This window comes from Petaurus breviceps, unplaced genomic scaffold (genome assembly GCF_028583685.1).
Source record: "Petaurus breviceps papuanus isolate PSGF00001 unplaced genomic scaffold, PetGlider_PUasm1.0 90702, whole genome shotgun sequence".
Taxonomy (NCBI): Eukaryota; Metazoa; Chordata; class Mammalia; order Diprotodontia; family Petauridae; genus Petaurus; species Petaurus breviceps.
The window spans coordinates 7,508,458-7,527,211 of NW_027187317.1; the positions used below are offsets into that span (position 1 = coordinate 7,508,458).

The window sequence follows — 18,754 nt, forward strand, 5'->3', positions numbered from 1 at the left end:
GCACCAGCCCTGGAGTCAGGAGGACCTGAGTTCAAATTCAGCCTCAGACACTTAACAGTTACTAGCCCTGTGACCTTGGGCAAGTCACTTAACCCCAATTGCCTTCCAAAAAAAAAGCATTTAGATTGTGTACTTCTTTGTTAATTCATGGGATTTTTAACCACATGTGGGGCTTTTGTCCTATCATATAAATTCAGCTATAATTCCTTATTATGTGGTGCAAAATCCCTTTCTTCTGAGCTTCTGATATTGGAGAAATTTTCACAAATCATCTATTTAGCTGGTTTGTGGATCATGTGATCCTCATCTTTGTCTATAAAGGGCAACGTTCAGTGTATGGCATAGACAGGTGTTTAGCTTGTCTAACTGCCTAGAGTGGTACCAACTTGGAACCAAATGACCTGAGATCACATCCCAGTTCTGTCATATATACTAGCTGGGTGACATTGGATAAATCATTTGACCTATCTGGTTAGCCCTTCTCTCTAAAATGGTTTACTGGACTAGATAATCTCCAAGGTCTATTCTAGCCATAAACCTATGATCCCCTGAATACTCCACTTTTATAATATTGGACAATAATAATTAAAGGACACATAAAATATCTATATTTGGAATATGTTGTGTTTCATATAATTTTAGAGCTAAGTATATTTCAGTGCATTTAATAGTTGGAAAGTAAGGCAGTTATGTATGATAAGAATTTTTTGTTACACAGAATATGTAATTAATCAAAACTCATATTATCCAGGATTTCAAAAAATGTTCTTGCATCATGTGTATTTTGATCACCTTGGTTTTCACAGACAATGTGATCCTTGTGAGTACAGTAGGAAGATTTAATGTTGAGATTTATCTTCCTGAGAATTGTAATAGAGGTGAAGGAAAGATTTACAAATAAATATTAATAACTTATATTTCTCTAACATTTAAGGCTTCCAAAGCAGTTTTCTGATACCTACCTAGAAGACAGGTAGAATAAGTGTTTTTCTTTCCATTTGACCCAGGAGTTGAGGCTTGCGCAGCCTAAATGAGTTACCAAGGTTGACTCACATAGTAAGTGCTAAACAAAACCTTTTCACTCTAAGGTTAGTGTTTTTGTCCATCGTGTACTATCTTATTAATCTATATGTATATATACTCTTTATTAAAAATGAATTTGTGGTCAAACAGGAGCTATGATAAACACAATGGAAAAAAGACATGCCAGAAATAAATATGCATATGTATGTGTGTGTATGTACACACACATACATACACATACATATAGAAATACAAATATATACAAATATATGTGTGTATATGTATGCATATATGTAAAATTCATCAATAAGAAACTATTTAGAAAAGTGTTGAAGATGTTTTAAGAAGTAGAAAGGAATGAACCAGATATTCTAACCATGAAAGAGTTAAGAACTTAACTAGATTGACTATGATACATACGTGAAGTTGACACACAAAAAAGCAATCTCCTGTTTTGCCAGTAGATAAAGGTTTATAACTACCGTGCCCTTCTAGTGATGACATATGGCCCAGCAACATGGTCATTCACTGAGTTAAATGAAACCAAACATAGGCCCAGGCAGAGAATTATGGAGAAAGCAATGATGAGAATTATGTGACTAGAACAGACATAGAAGATAACAGGTATAGTTGAAAATAAATGAAGAACACATTCCCCACAAGGGGAGGATGAATCATGATGGTCTCTAAATGGAAATCTAGGTAAAAATAGTTACATTTGTTAAAACACCCAATGAAGTGAAAAAAAAATGTTCAAACTAGAATGAAATTATATAATAATCTTTCCTTCCTGCATTCATTCAATGCACATTATTAAGTGCCTCATATAATTGAAGAGCAAAATGCTAGGTCCTTTGTAGATACAAATATGAAATAATGTATAGTCTCTGCATTCCCAGAGCTTAAGATATAGTGATGGGGGTGACAGAGGACTGCACAAATGCCTAACAAAGATAAATGGAAAAGCACAAAAATTATTAGGTATTTACTCTATATTAAGTACTATTCAGAGTTCTTAATATAGAGATAACAAAACACTATTTTAAATACCCAAATTAATTGCAAAGAACACATGAAGGAAGACACTATCTGCATCTAGAGAAAGAATCGATAAATAGAAGTATTTATAGAATGGTTTTACATATATATACACATGTGTATATAGATGTGTGTGTGTGCGCGCATGCGCACGTGTGTGTGTGTGTGTGTAGCCATTGGGGGGAGAAAATAAAAAAAAGTTACATGATACCTTTATTATATATTTAAAAGGAATAGCAAGTTGTATATAATAAATAGATTTGCAGTTTTATTTATAATCATCTTTCCCCTCCTAATCTACAAAGTTATGGAAATGCTTATTTTGTTTCTTAAATTATGAATAATATTAAATTAAACTAATTTTAAAAAGCCAGGGCAGTCCTGTGCTCAAGGAGCAAATGTTCTAATGATGGAAACAACCCATATGGGGTAGATGTAGCCCAGAAGAGTGCTTAGGTTCTGGAAAGTTACAAGGATAGCTACAGGAGAGTAGATGAACACACTCTATTCAAGAGGTTTCAGGAAGAGTTCACCAACTGAAGGGAGCAAAAGGAGTGAAGGGTAAAGGCAACTGAAACATGGTGGAAAAGACCAGAGAGTAAAGCAGACAGAAGAATTTATATTTGATTCTAGAGGCAATAGGCAACAACTTGAGCTCCTTGATGTGGTCAGACCTGTGCTTTAGGATCAGTCTGGCAGCTAAATGGAGGGTGAATTGGAGCAGGTGAGACTTGAGGCAAGGAAACCAGTAAGGAGATCACTGGAATAGTCTAAGTAAGAGGTGATGAGGACTTCAACTAGAATGGGGCCCATGTGAATATGCAAAGGGGAATGATGTTTTGGATGTAGAATTGACAAGATTTTGCAACTGATTAAATATGAGTGTTAGGGAAGAAGAAGTAAAAATGACTATGAGATTGGCTCCCTAGGTAAATGGAAAGATGATTTTACTTTTTTGAAGGAATTACAGAAAAGAAAGAGAGAATGGTTTTAGGGGGCAAAAGGAGTGAGTTCTTTTGGATATGTTGAATTTGAGATGGCTATAGGAAATCCAACTGGAGATGTTCAATAGGCAGTTGGTAATATAAGAATGGAGGGAGAAAAGGATGGATTAATATGTAGATAGGGGAATTTTTGCTTAAGAATGATATTTAAGCCCATAGAGTTTGAAGAAATCACCAATGGAGATAAAGGAAGACAGATGGCCAAGGAGAGATTCCTATGTATAGCCATGTTCAGTGGGTGGGACATGGATACTGATATAGCAAAAGAGATTGAGGAAAGGGTAGTCAGGCAGGATAAAAACCAGTAGGAGTAGTTTCACAACAATCAGAGGAGGAAAGATTATCAGGATGGAAGAAAATGAAAAGATATCAACAGTGTCAAAATGCTGCAGAGGTCAAGAAGCATGAGTCCTAAGAGGAAAAAGAAACACTGGATTTGACTATTGTGCACACACACACACACACACACACACACACACACACACACTTACATTCTGCCTCAATTTTCTCATCTGTAAAATAGGGATAATGATAACATCTAACTTTCAGAGGAATTGCTGGAATCAAATAAAATAATTTTGTAAAACTTTTTTCAAAATCTCAATCACTATACTAATGCTAGCTATTGTTATTATTATTATTTTTGTTATTATTATTATATTTGTTATTATTATTATTACTTTGGTCCTCTTTGAAAATGAAGAATGAACAACAATTATTATTTTCATTTGGAGACTCATGACAATTTCCTGAGGTTGTAAACAAGTATTATTACTTTGAGTCTTCAATGGTCTCAGTAATATAAGTACAATTAATGTTGCACAGTGAAATCGATCAATGTCTACTCATTGTCTTGTCCATATTTTCATATAAATCTACCACAGAGGATACAGTCAACATGCTAGGGAATACCTATAGATATCTTGAGATTTTGTGCATATCAATGAACCACACAGTCTATTAGTTTATTAATTGTCTCCCACTTTTTCTACATGACTGGCCCATCATCCAATTTTATACACGCACACACACACACACACACACACACACACACACACACACACATATATATATATATCAAGAGAGAGAGAGAGAGAAATACATACACGTACCTCTGATGACATAATTATAATACAGGCAGCCTTATTACCATTTTTACAGATGAGATAACTGAGCCTAAGACATTTTTGAATGTGTGTGTGTGTGATCACACAGCTAGTAAATGTTGAAAGTGAATTCAAGCCCAAATCTTCCTGCCTGGAAGTGCAGTACTCAACATACCATGCCATATATTCTCCAGGGCCTTTCCCTAGAATGACATAGTTTAGCCAACTGTTTTTATGTAAGTGGTATCCATAATTTGAATGTTTATAACTAGGAAAGTATCTTGTGTAGGTATGTGTGTGTATCATTCAAAGGAATAAAATAAAATTCTGAATGAAAGGAAGCTCATGTAATTTCTTTAATTTCATATATCCCATGATGCTTTGGGCTTATGTTTCATTATACTAATGTTTAGATTTGATATATTATTTAAAAAAAAACCTTTTTATTTTGTATTCTGTGGCAACTGCTACACACAGTGGCCATACAAAGTTCTTATTTCCTGGAAAAGATGTGTTGATTCAGGAGGTTGCCAGTGGAGTGGTTGCCCCGTGAGGGTCATATTAAAACTTGAGGGAAGCTTTTTGAGCAACACTGCATACTGGAGACAATATATCAAGCTGATAGAAACATGGCTCTTCTGTTGAGAAACCAGCAGTGGAATTATGGCTGGCTCCCAGTTATAGCTTTAATACTAAAGAGTCCCTGGGGAATAGGTCTAGGATAAAAGGGGTTAAACAGAGTGAAAGATGGTATTAAAATTCTGTGGTACTTGAAGTATACAATATGAAATAAGCAGTAGATTTTCTGCAGGTAATTTAAGACGATCAGTTTGTTTGGGAAGCATTTTGTAGTTTTAATGATCAAAGTGTGACCAATTTTATAGAGCACCTTTCTCATTACTACCCAATAGAGACTCCAAAGTACTTGATTTTTGTATAGTCTATTTTTGTGCTCTCTTTTTGCTCTTTCTCAAGTGCATATTAATGAAACCCTCTGTGAACACTGCCAGCATCCCTTTATAAATGTGGTGTTCTACATATGTACAGCATACACATAGCTAGTCATTTTCTCATATTGATGTTTTTCAGTGCCAATTTTCAGAGTGTGGCTATATATTTTGCTCCTTAACCTTGATAATCAAGATTCAGAATTTTAGCGTTTTGTTATTTTTAGGTTTTGCCTTTTTGGTCATGTTTTCAGACTAATCTAGGAAAAGTTGCATTTATTTGTGTATTAATATTATCCATTAGGCCAACAAGTTAAGTTGGTTAGAGCATGGTGTTAATGATGTCAAGGTCATGGGTTCATTTCCCTCATGGACCACTCTTCTTCTCCATTAAAGTCCTATGCCAGTATAGCATTGTGGAATGGAGATGACCCTGAAGTCTCAAACGCTGTGTCAGTGAAGCTCAAGTTCTTAATAAGTGAGAAAGTCTTTAAGTATGGATTGAATCACACATCTCACATATTTCTCTGGTAGCCAGCTCCCATACAAATATTGGCCTACCCAAATTCAGATATGCCCATCACAAGCAGCTTGCTTCTAAGGTAATGATTTTTTTTGGCCACAGCCATTCATAAAGGCTAGGTAGTCTACTAAGGAACACAGGCTTTTCCTAAAGTCATATATACCTTTATGGATGAAAGATTGAAGTATTCCTGTACACTCATCAAAAAGAGGTACAATGTGTTATAGTTTTAAGAATGCCAGGTGTGGATGTAGGAGATCTTGTTTCTAGTCTGTGATCTGGCATTAATTAGTTCTGAGCCTCAGTTTACTTATCCATAAAATGAACAAACTGGTCTTAATGACTTGTAAGGTCTCTTCCAGATTTAAAATGCTATGTCTCTGTGTATAATTGGTAAAGAATTACACAATTATTAATACTTTTATGCTCATGGAGACACAATGGAAGAAAAAAACATTTATCCTGCTAATTCAAACCAAAGGTATAATTTTACAGTTAGATATTGATTATACCAAGGATCTTCTAGCTTTGTGATGAACTATGTTCTTTATTTCTCACTTTTTCTCACTCTCTTGTTTCCTACCCTCTGTTAAGCATTTGTCAGTCTTATTACTTGCAGGTACATGCATTTAGATTGGATAGAATAGGAAAAGTACACATCCCTCAAGGACATACAAAGAGTAGAACTGAGAGTTCCTGAAATGAGTTATCCATACTTTTATTTATTGTTTTCCTCCCATTTTTTCTTCCTTTCCCCCACAAGAAACCTTAAAAGTGGGTAATACATTTAAAAATATACCTGGAAATCATCTTTAAACTACAGCTTCACATTAAAATGCTTTCCTTTTCTTGGAATGGTACTTGAGATTTTCCAAAAAGACACCTAAGCTAACCTAATGTAGTTTAGAAATTTAACTGTGTGAGATAAATACTCATTTGATAGTCATAATTATGGCCAGATAATTTTAAGTTTTATAAAAGTCAATTCAACCATTAGAAAGTTCTTGTCTATTTTTATCTGAAGAACTCGGTCTTTATTTCCCTCACTGCCAATAAACATATCAGTTGGAAAGACCTGGAAAGTATGCATTGTGGTCCTCTCAGCTTATATGAACTTGCTTGTTTACAAGGGGGCTGAATATGAGGACAGGTTTAACATGTGATCCTTAGCAGATGAGCTTTTTTGCTAGCCTGACAAGAATTGAAAAAATAGCTGGGTCTTCTTGCTGCCTAGATAACCAGGGGGAGACTAAGGAAGGTGCAAGACAATTGCAAACACCTGAGGGGAGAAATACATTTTACATGAATTTGTGAGGGAAAGGTTTAAAAGCATTATATGCTGGTTTCCAGCTAATCATTTGCATTTATCATTCCAGAAATAAATATACTATTTTAGTAGGAAAAAAATGATCTTATGTGTTGTTATGTAGGAACATCATTAAAGGGGTATTGAGCTCTTTGGAACAGATAATTGATCTAGATAAGAAATGCTAGATTTCTTTATATGTTGAACAAAAAGGAAAAAAATAAAAAGGAAATGTAATATTTATTCCACTAAATTCCCCACCAGTCTTCAATTAAGCAAGCAGAAGTACAGGTGGGAATATGCTGCACATTCACTTCTCTTGATGTTTGGGGGCTTGCTTTAAGGCCTGAAATACTAATGTAATTATGTTGGAATGATGAACATGAAGAAGCATAGTAGTTCAGGACTGAAAATGTTAAATTAAATGGACCATGCTAACATTGCTGTTGATCCTGAGGAACAGTTTTTCCAGTATATGGAGCATTTCGATCCCATCCAGCATATGTTCTCCACAGTTTTCTCTGCTCTAATTCATCCATGTTTTTCGACAGCTCCAGATGGCGTGCTGCCTCCAAGGCTTTCATCTGCCACTCCAACCAGTCTTCAGGTTGTCTGGTCTACACCAGTTCGCAACAATGCTCCAGGCTCTCCCAGTTACCGACTCCAGATGAGACCTAGTCACTCCATGGATGGAATTCTAGAGTGGGTATTGAATTTTATCTGTCTCTGTCTAGATATCTCTGATATATATATATATATATATAATTTCATTCAAGTGGTTTACCAAAGGAATGGTCATTATTTTAATTGTTATAATAATTTTTGCATAAGAAGTCAAATTTCCATTGTGAAAAATATTGGCAGACCTTCAATTTTAGCAAAATTGTTATTTTAAAACTGTTTTAAAGGACAAAAACAAAAGCAGGAACCCATCCTCTGTTTCACAAAAAATAACACATTTAAAATTTGATTTGATTTTTAATATCAGATTTATGTACCACTTGGATTATATAAAGTGAAATCTATCTAACAGAGCAAAACCTCTGAATGGGGGTATAAGACTAATTTCACAAGCCACACATGAAAATTCACCATATTTATATAGAATCCAACTTCCAATAGGCAGTGGGGGTTTCCAATAAAGCTTGATTCCCAAATTTTAGTCAGTATCCACCTTATTTTAACATGCAAACTGTCTGAATCCCCAAATTTCCAGAACTCAAAAGAATGTCATATGGGATCATATAGAACAGAAACTTGTAAGAACTACCAAGGCCATAGAGTCTGTCTCCATAATTTAGTAAATGAAGAAACTAAGTCCAAGGTAGTTTCTTGCCCAAAGTTGCACAGGTATTGTCAGAATTGGGTTCTCAACCCAGGTCCTTTGACCTGAAAGCCTGTGCTTTTTCCCCACTTAAAATGTATTAAAATGAAATTTGGCCTATGTTTTCTTTAAGATTTTTAAATGTTATTTTCTTCCCTTATAGCCTGTTTTCCCATCCATCTGCATCCTTAAGTTATGTAGTTGAGGATCTCCAGCCATATACAAGATATGAACTGAGGTTAATTGCTTCCAATGGATATGGTAGCACATACAGTGACTGGACTTCATTTGTAACCACAGAGGACAGTAAGTATCTGGAAGTGCATAGCTAAGTGTCATCACAATAGGGAGTCCTGACTGTCTTCTCTTTCCCCAAACATATGATTAGGTGGTGACATTCTTTTATGAGTGGGAAATGTAGAACCAAAAAAAAAAGGGAATGGTTTGAGAGTTTGAGGATTGGGACCATGACAATTCACTCACAGTTATTAATGTTCACACATCTCCTCTTTTGTATATATACCTCTGGATAACTGAGTGGGCAAAAAAATTGCCATCATTTCAGTGATATAACTAGAGTATCGTTGGACCTGGAGTCAGGAAGAGATGAGTTCAAATATGGCTTCCTAGATGAATGACCCTGGGTGAGTCAACCTTTCTCAAGCTTAATATCCTCATCTAAAAAATAAAGATAATAACACCTACCCCTCGGGTTGATGTGCAAATCAAATGAAGCATATACATACATATAAATATATACATATATGTACATGTGTGTATATATGTATGCATATGCACATATATATATATATCTTTACAAATGTTATGATGCATGCTAGCTGACAATAACAGCTAGCATTCACATTGTATTTTAACAGTTGAACTTTACAAATGTCTTATTTGATCCTCATGACAACCCTGGGAGGGAGAGAGCTGTTATTATTATCCCCATTATACAGATGAGGAAACTTAAACACAGGCTGTGACTTGCCTAGGGTCATGCATCTAGAAAGTGTCTGAGATGATATTTGGACTCAGGTTTTCCTAACTCCAGGTCCAATACTCTGACCACAATGCAAGCTAGTTTTCTATTATTATTATTGCTTTTTTTAATTTGAAAGAATTTCACAGTTTTAATTTTGTCCATAAATGTTTATTGATCACCTATATACTCCCTACTTCTCTCATTCTGATATAAGAATGCTTAGCTAGAGCCATCATACATTATTTCTGAAAGCAGCCTCTTTGTAGGAGTTGACTCTACTGAAGGGAGGAATTCTAATTCAGAGAAAATAGCTATCTCAGTGATTTACAATGGTATATAGTTGGGATAACCTGATTCACCCAACATGGAGAATGTTCCTTATTATTTCTGTATGGCTTTGCCCTGATTCACTGGGAAAATATGATGTGCTTGAATATATTTGCCCTAATAGGATTCAGTGTATATAAACAAAGCTCAAGAATTCTCCCTGTGTGTTCCCACTATAAATTCAATCTGTATGTACAAAGTAAACTAGGATTTCATATCTTTGAACTTTCAGGTTTTTCAAGTCATTTTATCAAATCATCCAGACTTTTTTGAGACTGTGTTGCAAAACCTTTTTGCTATCACAGTCCTTACTCTGAATTCAAGTACCTAGGCAGGGTTGAGGGAAGGGGGATTTGGAATGGTAAGGTTAGAAGGAGGTCTCAAATCAGTTGTTACTGAGGAGATTATCTCAAAGAAGGGCTCAGGGCAGTGTTGGGCCAAGGCAAAGCTCCCTTGGCATGCACATCAAGTATGTATTGACATTGACTATCTTTGTGAACCTCCCAATAAACATGAAGACACTCAGGATAAGGTTCAATTGGTCTGAGAGAGGTAGTCCATCACCCACAAAGTCTGGCCTTCATCCCTGCAATATAGCTGACAGTTACTTACCCCAAACCCAGTCTTCTGGTGGTGGAAGGGCATGGGAATGTTATGACACTGGGAGATGCCTATCAACAGTTATCCCTCTTTGACCCCATTAAGCAATACAGAAGATCTCGGGAACTAGAGAGTGTGAAGACAGAAGAAAAATTCAAGGTGTGGGCCAGTGGACCAGGGTTTTATTGACTGATAGAGCAAGAAGCTTGACTCTCTAAATATCAATGCCCTGAGGAAAAGCCCCACTTACCTCAACCTAATTACCCCTTTGGTTACCAGGTTATTTGCTTAGCAAACAACAGGATGGGTTCCTACAATCAAGAAGGCTATATATTGCTCAGCAAAAAAACATATGATTACTAGCATTTGAAATAACACAAAATACAGATAGATTTTATTTTCAGCACAGATCCCTTAAGTTGACAATGGCAGTGATATATAAAGAGTCAGAATCAGTCATTTTTCCCCTCTTCTTTAAAGGTGTAGCTGAAAAATTGGTTATATTTATTATTTGAGTCTTATTATTATGCAACCACCTTGAAGCTGGTTTATTTTTGGTTATTTCTCTTCTCCCCCGCATTCATAAGCAAATAGAGATGTTTTTAAAGGGTGCATCATAAATTTAAACTCTTTGAAAATATGTAGATATGTATGCATATGTAATATGCAATATTTTGTGTATTTGTGTGTGCATGTGTATTGTTATTCTATACTTTTGTTGATCAAAGAATCAGGTTCCCTTAGGGCAGAACATTCTTCTTATATGTAAGTTCAGCACTCTGACCTGTATATTAATGTGTGCTAGACCTTGGGGGACCATTTATTGCATTTCACTCACGATTTACCAAATGGTTCCCTTGAGGACCAATTGAGTTAATGTGCCCTTCAAAAGTACCTAACTTGCTCTCAGGGAGTAATTTACGTTTGGGGAGAATTGGTCTGAGTATTAAATATTACTGTCCATAATGATATTTATTTATTTAATCATATGAGCTTTAAAGAAGGGGAAAAATACCTCACTGATATTGATACCTAAAAGATTACTCTCTGTCATGTTACACTGTAGAGTCAAGAAAACTCTCTGTCACCTTTAATTCCTACTTAGCCCTTGTAGAAGAAGTGGCATTTCAGTGTCCACACATGTCCACCTGGGTTCACACTCTTAACATGATGGTGTCTGGGATTAACCTTGTCTCTGTTCTATAAATGAAGCCAGATTCCAGGTATTGTAGGGAAGCCTGTGAGCAATGCAACTTTACTGCATTAACATGCTTCCTGCATCACCCCTGCTTACCTATTCATCCTAAAGTAAACATTGCCAGTTAACAATGTGGGTAGAGCATCTGTATGCAGAATCATTTCCACCTATGTGGCCAGATATGCTGTATCCTCTAGAAACAGAGGGTTACCTATCCTTCTGTATGGTTTATAACTGTTTTTTTTTCTCACTCTGTACCTTGTGGTGATTATGATGAGGTAAGCATAGAACACTGGACACAATGACCTATCAATATTTCAAGGACCTGGATTTTGTCAATGTAGTCACTCCCTCCACTGATTGTAACCCATGTATGACTATAAGGTTTCAGAAAGTTGCCTGAAGTTCAGTGACCTTAAGTGACTTACCTATTAGTAAATATCAGAGGTAAGGCTTGAACTCAGGTCTTCCTGACTCAAACAAAGAACCCCTATTATTCTATACTTTTCCCCTGCATACTCTATCTACCACTAAAGGCTCACTTCTTAACAGACTCAGAGAAACAAAATATTCCTTAACCTTTCATTCATTGGTAAGTCCTATTGACATACATCCACATTCATCAATCTATAATATATTTTAAAAGATCATCCTACTTCAAAGAGATAAGTTATTCCTTTGTGTAAATGCCCTGTGTGTGCACTCTAAAGCAGACTACATCAATGTGAAGTCTGAGGCTGGCGATTTGCCTTCCCGATTGAAGTTACCAATGTATTTTCACCCCTGAAACACGGTGACAGTGCACTCTATATTTTGGGTGTCAATGGAGATGGATGCCATTGCTGAAAGGATGTGCAATTGAGTTGACAAAGACTGAGTGATTGGCACTGGGCACAAGCAGTCTTTCTGTCAGAGCTTCATCTCATTGCTTATAAAACCACCCATCTTGACAGCTCCTTGCCACAACTGCACTTCATATTTGATCCTGACCAGCATCCCTCACACTCCTAAGTGCAATTTCCAATGTAGAAATTCCACATATCATCTTACACAGTGAAACAGAGAAGTCACCTCATGCCCGCATTTGAATTTCACACCATCAACAAGCACATTTCATTGCATCAGCCACAGATTCAAAAATAAAAAAAAAATAAAAATAAGTCTCTCTGCCAAAATGGGTCGTCAAAGTCCATATTTTTAGTTTTATATTTCAAAACAGTGATTTCCATCAAACCTATGATGAAGCTGAAACAATCAAAGAAAGCCCAGCATAGATAGGGGAAAAAGTAGTTATAGTTAAGGAAACAAATCCTTGGGTATAAAGATAAGCTCTCATGGAAGGAAAAGTCTGTGGGGAATTTTAATAGATTTTTCAAATATTTTGTCATTTACATTTGTGTGCCACCAGTACCCAATTCTATGCATTTTAAAAAATCTAGTGTGCTGATGCCAAATAATAATAATGCACATTTCCTATGAATATTTTAAGCCATGTTAAACATGTGTTAATAAAAGATGTTTGTTCCAGCCAACTTGGTCAGTGTAGTGTTAGACTATTTGCAACCAGATAAACACAAACAATACATGAATTTTCTTTATGTGCCGCTGGCACTCCAAGCACCAGGAATGTATGCAGTTTGCAGAAAATGCATTAAGGTTGTGTTAGACTTGGGAGCATGTGATAAATAAAATGAAGTCTCTTATCCAGCACTCTAAAATTAAGATAATTTTAAACTGGGTGTAACCATCTCTTCTGATTGTCTACAGGAGGCACACTACTCATGTCTTTCATTTTCTATGCTCATAAATGTTTTTTGTTCAGTTTGTACATGCAGAAATTGTAGCTTTTGGTTCAAATGGGTATTTTTCTTCCAGACTAGGCTAATACCTGGGCATACAATTTTGTGTCTCTGCATCTTAATCCCTTAAACTCTTTTAAATGCATTCAGAATATCTGACTCAAAGGCTCAAGGACAGATTTCTGATCTATTACAAATCTACCCCAAAGGAAGACAAGATTTCTCACTTTCCTTTAAAGATCTGATTTCTCTTAGGGTAAAAAGAACTAGTTTTTTTTCTCAAAATTCTCTGTGTGTAGAATACAAGATGCACAATTATCCCAAACAGTTTAATTACCACATTGAAGTATTTGCAACACCAATATTATATGGAAATTTTTCATTAAGATAGTTTCATATTTTACTCAAAATGAGTTGACTGTGGGCAGCCTATTCAGTGACAGCTTTTAAGGATGCCATTAAGATATCTGATGATTTTCCAAAATTATGTGGTATGGAGTCCACATTTATATATTGTTTAGAACTGTTGAAATAGGGAAAATTACAAAATTATACTTCGTGGCTCTTATAACTTTTGCATATATAACCATTGTATTTTTTTGCTTTTATTTTCTGATAGTTGTTCCCTTAAAATTATTATTTCTTTTTATTATAAATAATAAATATATTACAAATATATTTAATTAAATATAAGCAATAAATATATCATTAATAATATATTATTATAAAATATTTTATATGGTAATATATAATGTGGATTATGATATAATAAAAATATAAAAATTTTATTTTTAATTATTTATGTATTATGGGTCTTCTTATGACATGATACCAAAATGAAAGTATACAGCACTTGATTTTTTTTTAATTAAATGTAGTCATCATGGTAACTAGGTCATGCAATGGATAGAGGATTAGTCCTGGAACCAGGAAGACCCAAGTTCAAGTTCTACCTCAGTTGCTTACTGGCTGTATTACCACCCAAGCACTTAAACTCAGTTTCTTCAACTCTAAAATGGGATGATAATAATAACATCTACCTTCCAGGGTAATAGTGAGGATAAAATGAGATCATATTTATAAAGAGCTTTATAAATCTTAGAGGGCTATATCAATGCTAGCCATTATGATTATTTATTGGATATACTTACAGTATATTGATGTCTTTTATCATTCCTTTAATTTTTACTCTCTAAAATTAGAATGAAATAGTAAAGAATTAGGAGGAATTAGGTCTCAAGACACCCACTTTCCCCCTCTGAAGCTTTCATTAATCTTTGAGGTCAAGCTTTCATTAATCTTTGAGGTCCCTACCACAGTTTACGTTTGTAAAGTATATGCTGATCACTTTAACACAGAACTGAGCTGCCATTGGGCCAAAGAGCTTCCACTAAACATCTAGACCCAGTACCACTCCCAGATTTAGACTGCGATGGATTTTGTAATCTTAATTAAACATTTTCTCATTGGGTTTGAAATTCCTTTCTGATTTGAGTCAAAGAGCAGTCCTAATCAAGACTATTGTGTGTAACAGAGAGAAATGGAGACAGAGAGATAGATAGAAGATTTTCAAGAAATTGAAAAGTTGTTTTAGAGTTTTCCTTTCCAAACTAATTTCAGGTTTTCTTGACTAGAAGGATATCATAGGAATTTGTTAGAACCCCTAACTGTGAAGAGGGAGAAGTATCGTTGAGGCAGCACTACTTTTGTTTCCAGAAAATTTAGGTGGGCTGGAGATTTGCAGAAGAGAAGGCTCAGTCACCCTCCCCATTCATGCCAAACAGTTAGCTATACCTTTAACTTAATGTTCTTGATCTCAGCAGATAGGGTATATTCCACATAATAATCATTCATTTCTCTACTTTTAATGTTTGCACATAACTTTCCTCACAAAAAAACACCCTGTGAGGACAAGTAATTTAATGGATCTATAATCTCAGTATTTATGAGGGGCATCTAGGTAGTGCAATGGATAGAGTGCCAGTTCTAGAGTCAGGAAGACTTAGTTTCCTGAGTTCAGTCTGGCCTCAGACACTTACTAGGTGTGTGACCCTGGGCAAGTCACTCCCTGTTTGCCTCAGTATCCTCATCTGAAAAATGAACTGGAGAAGGCAATCTCAAACTACTTTAGTATCTTTTTCAAGAAAACCCCAAATGAGGTCATCATTTGAACAACAAATCTCAATACAATGTATTCCCTCCAGTAATATAGAATACATCTCACTCATTCTTTATTCTTGAAAAGCACCAATGACAAGGGCGATGCCTTGACTTACACATAAATTGGATTTGAGTGAGGCATTGCTGCACAAAGGCATAAGCCTCACTCTTTCCTCCAGAGTCATCAAAGTCCAGTCAGTTGCAAGACAAAAGTCAAGATTGACGATGGCTCAGGATGTGGTGGGTGGCCTTGGTCTTTCTCAGTTTATCTGAGGCAATGCCCATTCAGTGAAAGCTAAAGCCACTTGGGTTTAAAGTCTTAGTCAAATAGCTCCATTTGAAACATTATGGGCTTTTTAAAGTCTGGTTTTTTTTAGTGCTATATTTCAAGAAATCATTAATGAAAACTGCACGAGACAAAAAGTAAATTGTTACAACTTTTTAAAGTAACAAATAAATAAATGTAAATGCTCTCTTAGGTAGACAGTGAAACTATCAGTATGCCTATTTTACAAATAAGGAAACAGTCTCAGAGAGGTTAAGGGACTTGCTCAAGATGCTGATATGGCTAACTGGTAGGTGTAAAGCCAAAATCTGAACAGACATTCTGCCTCTAGGTGCAGTGGTCTTTCTTGTATGCCAGCAGTTCTCAAAATTTTTGTTCTCAGGGTCCCTTTAACTTCTTAAAAAATTATTGAGACTCCAAAGAACTTTTGTTTATTTGGATTATATATATTGATATTTTATGGATAATTAGAAATTTAAAGTGCTAAAATTTTAAAATATTTCTTTCATTTAATGATAGTGATAAGATGTTAACTAACATCTTATTAAAATTAGCTATATTTTCTAAAACAAAAAAATAGTGAAAAGAGTAACACACATACATATATAGATATACACACATACATATACTGATACACACATATATAACTAATACACAACAACATAAATACAATTAATGTCTGGTTTAATAAAAGGCAACCAGATTCCAATATCAGTTTTTGTATTCAGTCTGTTGTGATATGTTTTGGCTGAAGAAAACCTGGTCTCACATATGTAGGTGGCAAAAGGAAGAATATTTTAATAGGATTTAAGAGTTTTCTTGCATTATTACAAAAATTATTTTGACCTAGTAGCCTCCCTTAAAGGGTGTCAGGAACTCCTAGGGGTCTGTGTACCACACCTCAAGAACCGCTGCTCTAAACCACGCTTCTGCTGTCCAAAAATCATGTGCTATTTCAAAATAGAACAGAAAAATGTACATTGAAGGAAAAACAGACTTCCTTTTCTTTTCTTCACTGTGTGTGTTTGAGATGTGGAAGTGAAGGACAACAAGGGAAAATGTCTAGACTGACAAGGAAATAGGTCATAAATGTGGCAGATACCTGTTATTTCAGAAGGATAGTACTACCCTAGGAAAACCCACTTTGGTTGATTCTTTTAAAGTGACTTAACAGATGTATTTGTGTACATTGGAACATGTAACCTTTCTGATAAATTAATTTAAATTATCCAACAAGTATGGCATTAAAAACATTTTGTTATTAGTGTAGTTTAGAGTTTAATATCCCAACCTGTATTCCTAGCATATTAGTTTTCTTGTAGAGAAAAAAAAATATGAGAACATCCTAAAATGAGGGTGAACTATAGTTATATCAATGGGTTTCATTATCTTTAATGAAGAAACATGAACCGCCTCAGTAGTACTATGAGATTTATTCTCCCTCTCTCCATTCTAAAGACCTTTCCCTGCAATTGCTCTAAAGATTATCTCCCTAGCATACTGACAAGTTTAATGCATTAAACAATGAAGCAGGCATCTAGATTGCACACTGAGATTTCCTCTGTAGATTCATGATTAGAAGAGATAAATGAAGAAAGCTGATTTTAAAACACAAGTAAGATATCTGCCTGTTACTACTGCATATGGTGTTTTCCTAGGAAAAAAAATATTTTCCAGTTTCCCTGAAAGGACAAGGGTTTCTTCCAGTTGTTTAAACAATCTTGGTATTATCACATTTGTGTAATATTCTAAAGATTAAAAAGCACTTCGTTATCTTATAAACCAATGTATGTAGTAAAGTTGTATTAATTATGAAATCAACATGAAATTATATTCAGTTAATTTTACCAGTGGCCTCTATAGAAAATATGGGGACTTCTAGGTATTGAACTTGAAACTATTAATAACTTCTCTCCTTTTTTCAAATCATTTATTTATTACATGAATATAATGGGATGCTGGACCATGTAACATTCTTCTCAATGAATTTCAACTCTAAAAAAGTATAGAGAAATCCTATTTTCTGGTCATCCACTGACTACTGTGCAATTATTTGACAATGACTTTATACCTTCAGTCTCCAAATTTGAACAACCGAAAATTCTTTTTTTTTTTTTTTTTTGCTTTTTGGAGGGCAGTTGAGGTTAAGTGACTTGCCCAAGGTCACACGGCTAGTTTTTGTGTGTGTGTGTTAAGTGTCCGTGGCCAGATTTGAACTCAGGTCCTCCTGACTCCAGGGCCAGTGCTCTATTCACTGTGCCACCTAGCCGTCCCCTAACTGAAAATTCTTAAGGGCCACAGCAGCTGTTTGAATTTCCTTTATCAGCTGAAGATGGTCAAATACTAGTGAGTGGCAATGAATCAGAGCACAGACTTCAATCAGGGGATGATAGCCTGGAACACCTAGGAAAATTCATTGGCAATTGTAATCAGAGTAATCCAGTGTTGGCCATTCCCATTTTCTTTATCTAATACTATTTATTATGTTTAAGACATGTTTTCTGTTACATCCAAACACATTAAATAGATTGCCACCCACTTGCTCACAATCCATAATAGTTCATTTTGCAATAATTTATCATCTTCTATAGTATATAAGAAAATAATTATACCACTTCATTAATTGTTTGAAGATCCCTGTAACCTCATTTTATGAAAGGTGATAATGAGTTCCAAATCCATCATAGGGGGAATTAAGGTAGTTATGGGGTATAGTATAGAAAGTTAACAAGCATTCATTAAATGCTTATTATGTGCTCGGCACCATAGGTGCACAAATATACATACAGACATAGACATGTGCATGTATATAAGATGTTTATATATGAATGAATATACATGCACACACTATATATAATATATGCATATTGACAGCTATCCCATAGAGTGTTGTTGTTCAGTCATTTCAGTCTTGTCCGACTCTTCATGACCCCATTTGGGGTATTCTTGGCAAAAATACTGGAGTACATGGCAATTTCCTTCTCCAGATCATTTTACAGAAGAGGAAACTGAGGCAGAGTCAAATGACTTGTCCAGGGTCATATAGCTACTGAGTATCTGAGGTCAGACTTGAACTCAGATCATCCTGATTTCGGGTCCGGAGCTCTATCCATTGTGCCACTTTGTTG

At 35.2% G+C, this 18,754-nt stretch overlaps 1 protein-coding gene across 1 annotated transcript in view; it reads left to right on the forward strand.

Moving 5' to 3' along the window:
• Positions 1-18,754, forward strand: part of USH2A (usherin) — a 1,033,591-nt gene that overhangs the window by 643,496 nt on the left and 371,341 nt on the right. Inside the window, exons 39-40 of the mRNA XM_069066041.1 lie at positions 7,499-7,649; positions 8,435-8,577. Coding sequence (XP_068922142.1) covers positions 7,499-7,649; positions 8,435-8,577 — 294 coding nt within the window. The remainder of the gene's footprint in view (positions 1-7,498; positions 7,650-8,434; positions 8,578-18,754) is intronic.